The following is an 18,050-nucleotide window of genomic DNA, read 5'->3' as shown; positions in this document are numbered from 1 at the left end:
AACCTAGGTAATACCATTCAGGACATAGGCATGGGCAAGGACTTCATGTCTAAAACACCAAAAGCAATGGCAACAAAACCAAAAATTGACAAATGGGATCTAATTAAACTAAAGAGCTTCTGCACAGCAAAAGAAACTACCACCAGAGTGAACAGGCAACCTACAGAATGGGAGAAAATGTTTGCAATCTACCCATCTGACAAAGGGCTAATATCCAGAACCTAGAAAGAACTCAAACAAATTTACAAGAAAAAGACAAACAACCCCATCAAAAAGTGGGCAAAGGATATGAACAGACACTTCTCAAAAGAAGACATTCCCATAGCCAACAGACACATGAAAAAATGCTCATCATCACTGGCCATCAGAGAAATGCAAATCAAAACCACAATGAGATACCATCTCACACCAGTTAGAATGGTATTCATTAAAAAATCAGGAAACAACAGGTGCTGGAGAGGATGTGGAGAAATAGGAACAATTTTACACTGTTGGTGGGACTGTAAACTAGTTCAACCATTGTGGAAGACAGTGTGGTGATTCCTCAAGGATCTAGAACTAGAAATACCATTTGACCCAGCCATCCCATTAGTGGGGATATACCCAAAGGATTATAAATGATGCTGCTATAAAGATACATGCACATGTATGTTTATTGCAGCACTATTCACAATAGCAAAGACTTGGAATCAACCCAAATGTCCATCTGTGACAGACTAGATTAAGAAAATGTGGCACATATACACCATGGAATACTATGCGGCCATAAAAAAGGATGAGTTTGTGTTCTTTGTAGGGACATGGATGCAGCTGGAAACCATCATTCTCAGCAAACTACCGCAAGAACAGAAAACCAAACACTGCATGTTCTCACTCATAGGTGGGAACTGAACAATGAGATAACTTGGACTCGGGAAGGGGAACATCACACACCGGGGCCTATTGTGGGGAGGTGGAAGGAGGGAGGGATAGCATTAGGAGATATACCTAATGTAAATGACGAGTTAATGGGTGCAGCATGCCAACATGGCACATGTATACATATGTAACAAACCTGCACGCTGTGCACATGTACCCTAGAACTTAAAATACAATAATAAAAAATGTATGATTTCTTAATTAACCCACTGACTGTTTTGAACTATGATCCTAGTTTTCAAACACATTTTTAAAAATCATTCCACTGTAGATTTCTAATATTTTGTGTGTGTCGAGAATGCTTTTTGTAAATTGTCAATTATTTGAAATACTTTTAAGACTTCTTTGAAACCTAACATATGGTCAAATTTGAAAGAGTTTTCTATAACTTTGATGTACATGGAAGAGCATATATGTATTGGTTTAAGTTTATTAAACACATTTAATAAAGCTTTAAATAAATATCTTTGCACATCTCACTCCTCAAATGCATGAATATATCTATGTGATAAATTTCTAGAGGTGGAATTGTGGGTAAAATTGGAGACAAATTGTAAACATTGAAATATATTGCTTTCCACAGAGGTTCACCAGTCTCCACTGAAAGCAAAGTGTCTGCTTTCTCTACTCTCACCAACATGGGTATTACTGGGCTTATTTATTATCAATCAACTGATGTCAAAAGAATGCAATCCCACTGTGGTTTTGAACCACATTTTTCTTATAGGTGTTATGGATGGAATGTTTGTGTCCAGACCAAATTCATGTTGAAATCCTAATCCCCAATGTGATGGTATTGGGAGGACTGGGAGGTAATCAGTTATGAGAGTAGAACCCGCATATCATAAGAAGATTGCCATCTGCCTTAGACAGACACCAGGTTTCCCAGTTCTTGATCTTGGACTTCTCAGTCTCTAGAACTGTGAGCAATAAATGTCTGTTGTTTAAACAACTCAGTTTATGATAATTTGTTATAGCAGCCTGAACTAAGATAGTCTCATTCTCCACCTTTTCTGTTGCAATTACTCTGCTTGTCATATCTGTGCTGAATTCTTAGTCATTTTAAGAGTAAAACTTTTCTCTTTTTCTTTTTGGAAGTCTCAACGTACTTAAACTTCTTTTTCAGACATATAGCTTATTTTCATTTAATCATGAATAATTTATTTTGTAATGACTGATTTTGATGAGATAGTTTTCTTCATGTATGTTAAAATTCTGGTTTGTAATCTCATCTTGGATCAGAATTTTCATTTTTTTCTCTCTGACTTTTTGAGTTTACTTGTGCCTATCTACAAGCAATGCCGCTTCGACTTTGGCCCACCCCATTATTTCCAGCACTCTTGGTTCAAAAGTACAATTTATGTATTTTTGTGTGTGTGATTCTATACTAAAACAATATTGGACTTTCATCAGATTCAATCTCCAAGCCAGACAGAAGTTCAGCTTAATTGCCATGCCTGTGTCCTCCCATCTCTTTCGGCACAGGACTTCATTTAAGTAACCACCACTGGCGGCAACTAGCAGTGATACATATATTTTTTTCAATTCTCATTTCAAAAGCAAATGGAATTTCTTTCCAGGTTCTGAATTCCAGTACTGCCTGCCCCCAGATCCCAGCTTCATGTGGGACAGCTTTATTTCTATTGACCCTAAAATTTGAGAATCTGTTCATTTCTGCTAGCCTACTACCCACCCCAATAATGTACTCAGCTTTAGCTCACCACTTGACACTGTGCTGTACTTCTGTTACTTAGAGATACATATTTTTTGTTCATAAGGCAGTATCTCCTTTATTTTATCCTGTTATATTTTATCATCACTTCCGTGTGTTGAGAAGTGTAAACAGAGAAGCAGAAAGTTCAGAGTGTAAACTTGAAGTCTCACCTTCACATGAATTCCTTTTTTATTGTCTTAATGACATTAGATTACTTGTGTGAATACACAACTATTTATTACTGTCTCTACTGATAAGCAATATATTATTTCTAACTTTTTACTATTAAAAATAAAATGGCTTATTGAATATCTTTGTGCATATATAACCTTATACAATCCTACTCTTCTTTACATGAATTTCTAGAAGTAAGACAGAAGGATTAAATTTACATTCCTACAAACAGCTGCAGGGCCTATTTTCCTGGTACTTTGCCATCACTATGTAATACCAAACTTCTCTTTAATTTTTCTAATCTGAAGAATAGCATTTCTGAGTTTCTTTTCCATGACAGAGTGACTGAAAATACACTTCCGTTTTCCCCAGTTACAATACAACTGCTATTTGTTAGTCTGGAGTGTAAGAGAACAGATGTGGCACAATGCACTTCTTGGTCAAAAATAGGTCCTTTGAGATTAGAAGCTCTTAAATGATGACTGTTGTATTGTACTTGAAGTTAGCTCTCATTCTCATCTTTATAGGAATATAAAAACCAAATGTGGCTATGTTTTGAACACCAATAGATGACAATTTATATATTAAAAAGCTATTCTAACTACCATATAGAAATTAATTAGCCTGAAAACTTTTGAATGTTCTAACTAACATTTTAAAAATCTTTGAAAATAATCATGAACTCTGGATTGAACATTGTGGGTAAAGGTCTTGCAGCTTGTAAAACTGAGAATTTAAAATAAATGAAAAAATATCAAAAGGTTTGTAGATGAATACATATTTTAAACCATTGCTTTTTTTAAGTCATTTTAATGACTGCAATGTTCACAGAAGTCTACCATAAATGTGACTTTGTAACTGTGCAACTCTTCCGAAGTTGGATAAATTGTGGTTTACTATATCCAAAACACAGATCAAATTAGAAGCAGATGGATAAATTATTACCTTTCACTTTTTTCTTTTAAAGTGAAACACATGTTTTATCAGAGTTTCTTTTTACATTAAATTTTTGCTTACCTAAAAACTATTTGTTAGAAACATCTGATGTTTAATTAACAGCATTATTAAACAGATAATCCAAATCTCAAGTCACCACATATAAAAGTGTCTCAGAAAATTCAGTTCTCTAAAGATAACCAGCCTTCCTCATCATACTTCAGATTTATTTTTATGTTCAACCATATTCACAGGAAGTTGTTTTATAAGTGTTAATTGCAAAATATCAATACACATTTTAAAATAAATCACAGGCACTTAGAATATTCTGTTAAATTTACTTAATCATACTATTTATTATTTACATGCTTTGCCTGCAATTATTTTTTTCTCAACTGAAAGTTCAAACTAGTTTTTACTAACACATAGCTTTGAGAATTTACATTACTGTGAATCTCTTTATAATTTATTTACATATAGAGAAATTGTAGCCTGGTTTTATGTTTTGCATCTAAATTTGCTTTAATAGCATATCTAAGTAGTTGAAACTCAGGATTTTCCATATTGGCTTATATTTTGTTTTAACAAAGCTTTGCCAATTTCTTTTTCATATATGTTTTAAAAACTGTTAGCTGCTATATTTTAAGATTAATACAATCAGGAAAATGCCAGAAGTTATATGGAGAAAATATACACAACGTATACTTTGAAGTATATTAATTCGAGTCAAATAATTGGCTCTTTGGCATTAGAATTGCCCTATTAAATAAAACCTATTTATGCCATCAATAATTCATTCATTTGACAATAATTCATCTATTAATTTTCAATTAATACATGTTCCAAAAAGATCATTTCTAAACTTAAAATCACATTTTTTTTCTAACAAAGTACCCTAAAATTATGAGTCTTTATGTAACAATTGAAAAGAGTCACATAATTGTGAAAAAATTGTTAACAAAACATTTTAGAAACATAATTTCCTTGCTAGGAACAGGCTTCAGGAGTACGTATTTATCTATACCTATGTTAGCTTGCATTTATTTTTGTTATTTCTTATTGGAATCCTTAATTGTAACCAAGAGGCATGATTAAGAAAAGAAAGACAGTGCCTTATTATACCTTTAAATGCACATCAGCCATGTGGTTTTCACAGGGTTTTCTTATACCTTTTAGTTCTCATTTGTACTTTTTGTTAGAATATGTAAAAATAGGGAGCAAAAGAAATCACTAAGAGCTCAGGATTAGGCAACTGAAAAACAATTTCACATCAAAGAGAGATTCCAGAGATGATATCCTGAAATCTACAGAAAATTATTTCCATGGATTATTTGGAGGATGATACCAACCATTTCACAAATTACAGCACAATAGCTCATTGTAATCTACTTTTCTCTAAACTTCAATACATCATCTGGCATAAAGAGGGAGGAAAATTAGTTTATAATTTCAACTGGAACCCAGGATATATAGCAAAACATAGTAGAATATAAGATATTCTATTACTATGACTTCTCCATTTGGTTTCCTATTTGTACACATACATACACATGCACATGAAACCAAAATGGAACAGTCACAGTAATAGGGTATCTTTATAAAACACAGTGACTCTTGGATCAAAGCTTTAAATGGCAGCCAGTATCTTCGTCATAATGGAATTAAGCAATAGTACAGTAATATTTAGGAAATTAGTTGAAAATAAATACATATAATTCTTTCTTTTCTAAATCATCTTCATTTAAATTTTAGGGTGAGGCATTATCCACAGAAAGAGAAATGCTGCCAGCTGGTTTATCATACTTACCTCTCTCTTGATTCTGAATTTCCAGATTCTGTATTCCAGATTGCCTGGTTTAAAGTCCCAAATGTAAAATAAATAAATAAATAAATTCAAATAAAATCCTAAATTATTTGGCTCTGTGAGCGTGAGCAAGTTAAAAACTTCTCCTTGCCTCATGAATTCATGCAGAGAACATTCATAGAATTATTCTGGCACCATTGATAGTTCTCCCTAAACGTTAACTACTATTATTATACATGAGCACATCTACCAGAAATATAAGACTACTTTTTACAAAGTTGAGATACAGAGTCAGGATGGGCCAAAAGGATTCCACACTCAGGGAGCCCCAATAGAAGCCAAAAACAATGTTCACTTACCTGTACTCCAACAGGAAAACTTGGTTTTGTGGTCACACAATCGCATGGTACCATTGCAACCTTTTTCATCACTACCATCTTCACAATCTTTTTCTCCATCACAGCGCCACAGGTCAGGAATGCAGTTACCATCAGGGTGGCATTGAAATTCATTTCCATTACAACCAGCAGGAGAATGAATCTCTTAATTTGAAATGAAGAAGAGAGAAGCAGGGGGGGGGCAAGATAGGAGAGAAATTATGATTTTACTTGTTGGTTGTTTTTATTTCACATTTTTTTCTTTCTTCAGGCATTATTATAGTGCTAGAGAGAATACATTTTTACTTTAGATGGTTAATAGGTATAAATCTCTCTAGTATTTTCTAATTCATTTAAATAACATTAATAGTCAGAGAAAATGATGTTTCTTGCCTCCCCTAAAATTTCTGAAAGTACTATGTACATTAGAAAAGAAAAAGTAAGATAATTTGTGGATATTCTGTTGTGGTTTTTACTCATGTCTAAAAGACGAGATCTCTCAAGGGCTTTCTCTAAGACACATAAATTAGGTTATACATTCTAATCTTAATGATAAGACCTTGGCTGATTTTCTTATCTTTCTCTAGGTAATTTCTTTCAAATTATTAAGAAGCAAATAACCAAAAACTAATAAGTACTTTCTGACTAACGAAATCTTTGAAGAATAGCATCCAAAATTCTGAGAAATAGATACAAAAAAAATCAGGTAATAAATATAACATCTGGACATAGGACTTCAATTCTAGAATCAGAATAGACACTTAAATGTTAAGAATTTAATTTAATGAAATACTATACATTCACATGTATCAATTAATAATTTATAACAATGACCAGGTAACATTATTGCCCCAAATCTGGTGATTAAAAATATAGGATAAATTCTGCAGGTAAACATAAATAAAAGTAAGAAAACATAAATGTCGGGATACAGATGTTTGGCAGTGTAACAATTGAATAACATGACTGAACTGCAGCTTATTGAAACCTGTGTTAACGTCTAATGATATATTAATCTGCATTTCCAAATACTATGGTAAATAAATATTTTAGTAGACATTTTTAGACCAAAGTTTTAATGTAACAAATTTATTGTGTACCTTGTATAGCTCTATCTAGCAATTAATATATAAGCTACCTATAGCAGCAATTCATCTTTATAATTATGATAAATTTGAAGCAGGTTCAAGTGAATTTCTCATTATTTATTGCACTGGTTTAGTAGATATCTATGGTTATAAATTAAGGTTAATCTAATGTCAAAGCTAATAATAACACTGATATCACCAAACCAGTCACTTACTCTTTTGAGACTTCATTTGTTCAGTGCGAATGCACCAACAGGGTTGATGTGAGAATTAAATTAGATATCTATAAAGGATTAATTCAACTACAAAGTTTTGTTGCTGTTATTTTCTATAATGTAAATGGTTTAGTTCTGTATTTTTTCTTTATTTAAAGATTTTCAGCAACTAGAATCTGTCAGGTGATGCAATACTATAAAGATATGCAAGATGGACTTGACCATACGTCCTAAATATTGCTAGTGCAGTAATGCTGAACCGATAAATAACCAAGGAGAAACAACTCTGTGTAAGCAAGGGTAAAGAAGTTCTGTTGGTCAAAAACGTGAATTGTAATTTATAGAAAACCATTAGGACTAATTTTCAAAAGTGATCACCGCTAAGAACACATACAATTAGTAAAGCATTGAGTTTTGTCTTGCTTTAAATCCCCTTCCCAAAACAAAAACTTTATTTTTCTAGTATTCTAGCTATCTAATTCATTCTCACTTTGGACATACCATCTTTTCTGGTTAGACAAAATTCTTGGTTTGCACACACACAATCAATCACACACAATCAATAAAATGGTAAAGTCTGTGCACAAGGGCAAGATATATATATACAATGTGATATAGCAATTTCCCACCATATTTATTTAGCATCTGCAGAGTTCCCTATATAGAAATATATTTATTGATTCAAACAAATGTATTTAGAAAATATCTGGAAAAAGAAAATAAGAAATAACAATGCAACAATAAAAAAGAAAAATCAATAAACGATATAGTATAGCAACTATTTTTATCATATTTACATTGTATTAGGTATTATATGTAACACAGAAATGGTTTAAAGTATATTATGGGAGGATATGCATAGGTTACATGCAAGCACTATATCATTTCATATAAGAAACTTGAGCATTCTTGAATTTCGATATCTTCAGGGTCCTGAAACCAATCCCTAGTGGATATGGAGGGACGACTGTATGACATAGCTACTATAGTTGTAAATAATTATTTGGGGACTGGTTTCACAAACAAGATATTGTGAAGTCTTTAAGCCTAGGCTATAACTTGAAAATCCTATATTAGCTCAATATTCAGGAAGAAGAAAAGAGACAACTCAGACCTCCAAGGCACATTCAGCTCTGTGCATCATTTTATGGTGAAGAGGCCAGCTTCCATGCAGAAATGAAAGGGCTTTTTGTTCTTTTTTCCTTCTACTTAACTTTCCTCAAAACAAAACAAAACATGCCTTGGCTCATCTGACTTGGCTCATATAGCCTGCAGCATGAGCTCAACCAATAACATTTAAAAATTGTATTTCAGGTAATTGTCAGAGATTTCAAATATTTAATAAAGAATGGAAGATGTAACCTATTGATTTTTCTACATTCTCCAAAATAAGAGTCAAAGACTGGCAGCTCATATATTGAAACTGTTCCTTAGTATGTTCAATTTGACAAACACACTATTGGTCTTTTAAAAATCTGAGAATTTTCAGTAAAAACCTAGACTCTCCAGTACCTTGAAAATTAGGGAGAGTCTTGGGTTGGCATCCTTGCAAAGTTAACAACTGCTACCTGCATTATATGTGGCCAAACTTAGTTACATTAGCACCTTCCTTTTATAAAGATCAAAGCAGAATCTTTGAGGAGAGAGAGTATGCTGTTATTGTGTAAGGTTTCTTCCATTTGCTTTGCTTGCTATTGTTTGATTTATTTGTGCTTCATAAGTTAATCCACTCATTTGTTTTCTTATTCTAAATAAATATTTACCTTATAAATTTAAATACAAATGTTATATTTACCTGGAGATTTTCTTTCTTTTTTTCTACTTAAGCTACCCAAGTCTAAACCTCTGCATGCTGGCATAACATCTATTAAGGGTCACCACAAACAACTGCATTATAATAACATAAAACAAGGGTATAGTCCGAAGAAGAAAATACGATTTAATACTGTGAACTTTCAAACCTAAAGAGGATAATAATTTTCTAATAAAGCACATACACATCACTAATGTGTAGCTCCTTGTCTTGGTTATATTATTCTCCCCAGCCTGAATTGCCTTCCTGTCTTCAGAACGTCACCTATTAATGTCAGTAATTTTTGCTGTTGTTCTTACTGTCATTGTTTTTGAGACAGGGTCTTACTCTGTCACCCAGCCTGTAGTACAGTGGTATGATCATGGCTCACTGCAGCCTCAACCTCCTGGGCTCATACAGTTCTCCCACCTCAGCCTCTCAAGTAACTGGGACCACAGGTGTATTCCATCACACCCGGCTAATAAACAAAAACAACAACAACAAAACTGTACAGACGGGGTCTCACTTTGTTCCCTAGACTGGTCTTGAACTCCTGGCCTCAAGAGATTCTCCCGCCTCAGCCTCCCAAAGTGCTGGGATTCCAGGTGTGGAATCCCAGCTAATGAATGTGATTTTTAGGACTCATTTGCCTTTAAAAAAAATACCTAGGATTGGGTCTGTAGATTTAGAAACTTCATGAGTAGATTTTAGGGGATTTACAAAAGCTCAGAAATAATACATGATGTTTTTTATTGATATGCATTTTTTTTTCCTGTGTCAGAAAGTTAGAGCTTTTGACTTTCAAGGTGGTCTTCAACAGCAATGCCAAGACCTCACATTTCTCTGAGTGTTTATCTCCCATCAGTGTACCTTGCATGGATACGGCAGCCTAGATGGCATTCCATTTTGCTTATGCTTTACATTAATTACATTAGATTGAACCCAGTGGAAAAAGGACCAATCATCAGCTCCTTTTGATTAAAATTAAATAAATAGGTCAGGCGCAGTGGCTTACACCTGTACTCCCAGCAATTTGAGAAGTCAAGGCAGATGGATCACCTGAGGTCAGAGTTCGAGACCAGCCTGTCCAACATGGTGAAGCCTTGTCTCTACTAAAAATACAAAAATTAGTTAGGTGTGGTGGCTCATGCCGGCGATCCCCGTTACTTGGGAGGCTGAGGCATGAGAACCACTTGAACCCAGGAGGCAGAGATTGCAATGAGCCAAGATCGTGCTACTGCACTCCAGCCTGGGGGACAGAGGGAGACTCTGTCTCAAATAAATAAATGGAATTGCCTATTGAAAGCATCCTATATTACAGAAATGATTACTTTTCTTGTAGTTATGCACATAAGTAGCAGAGATGAGATTCAAACCCACATAAATTTTACAGTCTGCTCAGATTTATGACTGTACCATTTTAAACTTCTTGTATGGTTTTTCTCATATAAAAACTCAAGAACAAAAATAGAATTCATTCATGTAATCAAAAAGCATTTATAAACTCATTAATTTTCATATTTAAATCATTTCTGTTCAGCCTGTTTTCTAAAAAAATTTATCATTTATTTTACGCTATTGTAAGGTCATGATAAAACTTGTTCTTTTACAAAAAGTTCAATACATTACCAGTTGTGTGAGGCAGACTAGTATTACAACATGGCAGGCATTTTTCTTTTTTGTTTTTTTGAGATGGAGTCTCGCTCTGTTGCCCAGGTTGGAGTGCAATGGTGCAATCTTGGCTCACTGGGTTCTGCCTCCTGGGTTCAAGTGATTCTCCCATCTCAGTGTCCCCAGAAGCTGGGACTAAATGCATCTGCCATGATGCCTAGCTAATTTTTTTTTTTTTTTTTTTTGTAGAGGTGAGGTTTCATCATGTTGGCCAGGCTGGTCTCGAACTCCTAACCTCAGCTGATTCGCCCACCTTGGCCTCTCAAAGTGATGGGATTACAGGCATGAGTCATTGTGCCCAGCTGACAGGCAGTTTTTAGGCACTGGGATAGAGCAAAGAATAAGACAGAGACTTATTCTCAGAGTCCAGAGTGCTCACCACCACACCATGAAACCATCAGTTCAGACTTATTCTCATAAAACTTGAACTTGGGAGCAAAGAAGGGAGCATATAGTCTTTTAATAAATAATTATACAAGAAATCAACTAAATTACTTAAGAAAGTCATAAGTGTTGTGAAGAAAATGGATGAGAGTAATATTATAAATAGTATAACAGAGAATAATAGACTGGTTACGCTGTGATAACAGATCAATACAAAATCGCTGCATCTTACAAATATATACAACTTAATTATGGCTCATTTTACATATCTACTGTAGATCAGTGGGTGGGCTATCCCTGTGGTGGTCATTCAAAGACCCAAGCTGATGAATAAAAGACCAACTTGAATGTCTGCAGTTGGCAGGCAAGAGGGAAACGAGGGTTCTGGATGGTCTCATATCCGATGCAAAAGGAAGATATGTCATTTCTGATCGCAATTCATTGACCAAACCTAGTCACATAGCGTGGAGCCCCATCTTATTGGTCCCAGTCAACCACAAAGGTCCCAGGAACTACAACCTTACCATAGGCCCAGAAAAGAGAATAAATAGAAATACATTGTCAATGTCATTGATGACTGCCATCCGGAATGACTTGATTATAGGAAAAATATTAAAAAGGCTGATAACAGAAGGTGACACTTGAGTGAGACCAAAATGATGGAAAAGAGCTAGGCATGAAGATGTTAGGACAAAAGCACACACAGAGGGAATAGCAATTGCAAAGTCCTCAAAGGAGGAAAGAGTTTAATTTTTACAGAAAAAGAAAAATATATATAATGGTAGTGAATGGGTGAAAGGAGACCTGAAAGGTAAGTAGGGGTTGACTCTTGTAGAGATTTATCAAAAATTATGCTAAGATAAGATAAGCACAATAGGTATCTATTAGAGATTTTGATGCAGAGAAGTGATGGTGATATAATTTAATTTACATTGCTTAAAGATTTTGTGAGCTGCTGTGTGAAAACACGGATTTTACAAGACTTGAGTAGAAGTAGAAAAACCAGATAAATGGGTTTCAGTGGAGTCCAGATGCAAAATGGAATGCATATTTTTTGCATTTGAAAAGATTTCAGAATAGTGATTATTCAAATAAGTAGGCTATGTAGGCAGTTACAAAGCAATGTCTTAAATGCTGTGGTATGAGAGAATGCCAGGAGAACATACAGAAGGGAAGACTCTCCTGGACTTGGGGATTTCATACTAGGCATTTATATGACAGAAAATTAATCAGAGTGTTCTGGGTCAGAATTAACAGTCAGGCAGGGGAAAAAGTTAAATGCAACAAAAGATTTTCTGCACGAAGCCAGGAGTATTAATAAATTTTTGGGTAATGTGTGAGCAGAAGAGGGGAGAAAGAGAAAGCTAGATTGATGGACAAGGCCTAGATCTTGAAAAATCTTGTGTGTTGTGCTGAATGTCTTGGATATAACCTTACAGGCTTTTGGGAACCACAGAAAAGTTACAGCTAGATTCGGATGCAATCAGACTTGCAGTTTATGTAGATCACTTTGAGAACATTTAAAACAATAAATAGAATACAATCTCCAAGAACCTTCACATTTATAGGGGTTTTATGTATATGCATCTATTTTATCTGCTTGGACACTTAAAGTTTATACCACAATCACAGAGACTAACACACACACACACACACACACACAGAGCGAGAGCGAGTGAGAGAGAGAGAGAGAAAGAGAGATTGAGATTTATTTTCCACTTCTCATTCTACTCCCTCACTATAAATTAAAAATATCTCTAACCCATTTCTCACTATCTGTTAGGCTTGGATGGGTGTTGATGTTTAGGAATGCTGTCCTCTTCTGCCAGAAAACAGAAAAAAGTCATGAGGTTTTATTATCTCTTGACCTTCTTGCCAAATCTGAAATCCACTTGTTAACTATTGTTGATTTTCCTCTGGATGGAAAGCTACATCCCTCTGAAGAACCTATGATGACCATTCCAGCTTGAGTTTCAAGCCTATATAGTTCCCCAGAGTCCCAGTTTTCTAAGCTTCAGGGCTTGGCACACAATCTATCTTTGTAACATGGCTTGTCACAATGGATTGTTAAAATGATGACTATTTATATGTATATGTGCATGCTATTTTACTGTTATGTTTTCATGTTGCTGATGCCAGTTATATTTTTAACTAATACAATTTTATTGCATTTTTGCCCCGAAGCTATTTAAACCAAGCATACAATCTGGGGAATCTGATAAATAAGTAAATACAGAGCCCTGAAGGAAATGTGGCAACTGCTGGTAGAATTTATCCCAATATTTAAATGAATTCACTGGGACTAAATATTTATAGTTAGAAGACTAGCAACTGTACAGTGACAGAAAAAACCTGTTTTCTTCCTAATGTTAAAAAAATGAAAATTAGTATTGCAAAACTTATATGTATGATATAAATATTTTTATTCTGAATATACTTTTTGGTATATAAAAATTGTTAAAGCCTCCTGAGAAAATAGCCAAGAATCATGCTGCAAATACAATGGAATATTTAAATTGTGAGGCCAACCTGGGGGAGAAGTCTTTTTCTTTTTTGATTATTTTAATGGAGTTTATACCTTTAACTTGTCATTCATTATAAAGTGCTTTGAAAATTAAAATCACTGTATGTTGGATGTGCACAGAGCTCCCCGTTATCATCACCACATGTCAGTCCTTGCTCTGTTCTTACCTTTTCTGTGAATCACTATGTCTTAATAATTCCCGCACTTAAGGCAGCCTTTTGCTTCAGATTTCTTCTCCAGACACTCTTCTCCAGCTCTGACATGACTTAGAAGCTGGTCTGGCAGCACATCCATAGCCTCATTCTGTTAACCAACAGAATGTGGACATACCTTTGTCTGTCTGTTCCTGTCTGAGCAGAACCTTAATATCACCCTAAGGAGTTTAGCCTGCCCTCAGTTTCTAGAGATCCTCAGCAGACAGATGCTTATTAAAAGCTACCTCCCAGACTTTGGGCTAACTGGTTTGTGTTGGGATTGGTGAGGATACACTGCCCTGCTCTTGTCTATGTAATGTGGGATAAACTCCCTAGGGGATGCTGCCTACTCGATGGTAGTATGATCTCCACTGTGAACTAACAATGTAGTCAAGCCTAAGTCTTTCTTCTTAAATCAACTTGGCCTTATCCCATTGGACCTTCATGACAGCCTATAGGTCATCTGGATTTGCCATATCTCTTGTTTTATTATTCACATGTCACTTCCCTAACTTTAACCTCACACATCCAGAGCATGTGTTTTCGTGTTTTCCCTTTAATTTCAACAAACTCCTTTTATCTCCTTATATGTAGTCACCACCAGAGATTATCCTGATAAGATGTTGGATGAAACCATTAAATTCATCATGAGTACACAGACTTTAGGACTTCATGATAAGTGAAAAAAAATTACAAGATCTTAAGTCTTTATATATGTTTACTGTCTGAGTCAGTTAGAAAAGTTTAATAGAAGGGAATGGAAAATAATGTGTGGATAACTAGGCAGAAGTTAAATTATCTTTAGTGTTCAAAACAGACATTCAAATAATAAGGTGAAACAGAAGCTTCAATGTAGAGTTCTAAATATCACCTTAGTAAGTTAAAGTATTATCGAAGCAATATCTACATAAAACATTGACTTAGTTCATTAAAATTTTACATTTTAACATCTAGAACACCATGAACATTTTGTTTAAAATATAAGTAAGTACCAGAAGAATGATGAACTCTTACGTTATCTAAATGTAAGTGAATAGATGCATTAATCTGCTGAATTGGCTATGTAAAGTAATGGAGAAACCAAGTTTCCCATTCACTGCTTGTATTAACCAATCAATGTAACAGATATGTTAGTTATCAAATATTAAGTAAAACAAATTACAATGTGGATAGGCTACATTTGGAAATTACCGGTTGGTTTACCAGTGTGCTCAATGGTAGCAAATATTTTCTAGGAAAAAACTGAAGAAAAGATATTATTTGATCTTAAAAAACGATGTCAAACATTTTGTAGAAATAATGTGCATAAGCACATACTTATGAGATATCTCTGTGAGGGAGGGATGGAAAATATAATTTAAAAATTATTAATAATTTATTTATTCTTACTTCAGCCCTTTCTTCTCCCTTTTGCCTTTGTCCCATGAATTTGATATTCTATAATATATGGGTGTAGGATTATTCAAGATTACAGATCTTTATAATATGTCTCCTTGTATTCTAAATGAGGGGTTAGCAAGCTGCAACCTGCAAACTAATTCCAGCCTACCACCTGTTTGTGTAAATCAAGTTTTATTGGAACCCTGACACGCTCATTTGCTGACATATTGTCTAGGGTTGCTACCATGCTATAACGGCAGCTTTGAGTAGCTGCAATAGGCAAAACCTAAAATATTTACCATCTGATCCTTTACAGAATAAGTTTTCCCACCCTTGTTCTAAACTATTCTAAATATTGTTTGTGATTCACAGAACATGATATTCAAGTATATACATATCAACAATAACAACCCAGGCACAATGACTAATTCCTTTAATTCCAGTGCTTTGGGAGGCTGAAGGAGGAGGATCACTTGAAGTCAGGAGTTTGAGACCAGCCTAGGCAACATGGTGAGACTCTGTTTCTATACTTTTTTTTTCTTAATTAGCAGGGCATGGTGGCATGCAGCTGCTTAGGAGACTGAGAGGAGAGGATTGCTTGAGTTCAGTTCCAGGTTTCAGTGAGCTGTGATTGTGCCAGTCCACTCAATCCTGGGTGAAAGAGTGAGACTCTCTCTCTCTCTCTCTCTCTCCATATATAAATAAATAGAGTATATATATATATATAGCGTATATGTGTGTATGTGTGTGTGCGTATATATTCTGATACCAGAATGTTCCTGAGTATTAAATGCACAGTATTAAATGCACAGAGGATTGCATTAATTTATGTGGATGCTTTTAGGCATCAAAGTTATTTGTAAAAAGATTTTGGATGTACATAATGGCAATACATTTTCCTTAGGTAGCTCATGCATGCACATATGCCAACCTAGACTTCAAATAAATATCCTAACAAAAAGTGAATGATCTGTTCAGTATAGTGAAAGAATATAATATCTAAATGCAAATTCAGCTGAAGCTTCATATAAATAAGAAAACAAATGCTGACAGGTCAAATAGGTTCTAAAGGAAGCTAAATATCAACTACTTCTCAAAGAAAAGGCAGCACTTTATCCCATTGCATATTTTTTCATTATCACAAAAGCATGGACATATCTCATTACTGAGGAGTGAAGTCATTCTTTTTTAGGTTACTCATATCTTTTGTTTCTATGTTGTTTATTTTTTGCTGAATGCCTGAAATCCTACCATTTTAATAGTCATTAATCATAACTTGAGAATAGGGAATCAGAATTTAAATACTATGGAAAGTAATTGACTGTTGTCATTTTTTAAGCTCTGCTCAAAGAGCAGGACAACAGGCTGAGGTTCTTCATTAAAATTAGGTCTTTACACTATTAATTATATATTTAACAAAGCAAAGGATGTTACTCTGATGTCAAAGTGCATAATAATTCTCTTAATAAAAAAAGCTAAATTTATCCAGAAATACATGTGGACCCAATACCAATTTTCTGCATAGTAAAAATAAAGATAATTGGCTTCTTTCTTTCTATTCTTATGAACTATGTTCTCATATTTTATTTTTTTACATTACATTTATTGGATTTGTTTTAATTTTCATGATAAGCACATTGTTAGAAATATACTTTGTTATTAAGTGATTCAAAAGCCTTGAGTTGTCTTTAATTTTGATGTCAAAGTTGGTTTCAGTATTAAGGTTAAAATGACTTTTAAAAAGTTATTTTGCCTTGGAAAACAAAAAGAGGTTTCCTATGGATAAAATCCATTAATAATTAACACTCTTTATATATCTCAGTGGCATTTTATTCTAAGGAAAATAAATCAATCTGTGAGAGAATAAAGTTAAGCCAGACAATTTGTATTTCATTGAAAATAGATATTATATGTCTCTAAAATTAGAACCTAAGTTTTACTTTAATTGTATTTTATGAGAAAACAATCCATAGCTTTATTAAAAATAGTCAAAAATATCAGGACAGAAGAGTATATGATTTTGCCAAGTCTATAACACATAATTTGTGAATTCCCCCAAATTCAAAGTCAGTACTTTATTCTCAATAAAATTTAGTTACTGAAAAATAACAGCAGCTGGTTTTGCACCCTGTATTTGTTTTGGTAAAAATGAATTGAATGAAGATCACAGAAAGACAGCAGAATAGAAAGCAACAGGAATATGTCTCTACACCCAGACAACAATTGCATTGGCAGGATCTTTCTAATGCATACTATTTAGGAACTCAAGTCTACTGAACCCTTGCAACTTCCAGGGTAAGGCTTGGATGGTAAATTGTAGTTAATTTAGGTTAGTTTCAGCTCTTAGCACAGTCACATCTATGAATACCTCAAACCCCAGTTCTATGGCAAAGAATCAGGCCTGTGTTCCTGGAGCAGCTTGCACACAGCTTGTGCGATCCAAAGTAGACAAAAAGGATCTGCCCTCCAAATTCGAATCTGTGCTTTGATTACTGACTGTTGTCACTGATCTCAAAGGTGCAAGGAGATGGTGACCATTGTCATTGCACCTCTCTTCATTATTTCAGGTCCCTCCATCTCTAGCTGAAGTGGCTTCCAGGAAATTTTAAGAGCCAGTGCCCACTTTATTTCATTTTACTCAGTTCTTCTTTTGGGAGCTAGATATAAAAGACTAATACATTCAAACACAACCGCTTATACAGATGAAATTAGAAAGTTACAGTGTATACCAACGGAAAGTCACAGGCTAAGAAATACTTGAAAAGACCTTAAATTTACACCCCAGGGTAATCTGTGGCACAGAGACAACCTACAAACATTTAAGGGGAAGAATCACTTCCAGAGTTATCACATTATTAGATTCAAATTTCTAGTTTTCA

The 18,050-nt window shown here is 34.4% G+C and overlaps 1 protein-coding gene across 1 annotated transcript in view; it reads right to left on the bottom strand.

Annotated features, from left to right (window-relative positions):
* The window catches only part of LRP1B (LDL receptor related protein 1B), a 2,016,348-nt gene that overhangs the window by 745,489 nt on the left and 1,252,809 nt on the right, over positions 1 to 18,050 (bottom strand). The window contains exon 21 of the mRNA XM_030916410.1: positions 5,906 to 6,088. Coding sequence (XP_030772270.1) covers positions 5,906 to 6,088 — 183 coding nt within the window. The remainder of the gene's footprint in view (positions 1 to 5,905; positions 6,089 to 18,050) is intronic.

This window comes from Rhinopithecus roxellana, chromosome 14, assembly GCF_007565055.1.
Source record: "Rhinopithecus roxellana isolate Shanxi Qingling chromosome 14, ASM756505v1, whole genome shotgun sequence".
Lineage (NCBI taxonomy): Eukaryota > Metazoa > Chordata > Mammalia > Primates > Cercopithecidae > Rhinopithecus > Rhinopithecus roxellana.
This window is presented reverse-complemented; position numbering and strand designations above follow the sequence as displayed.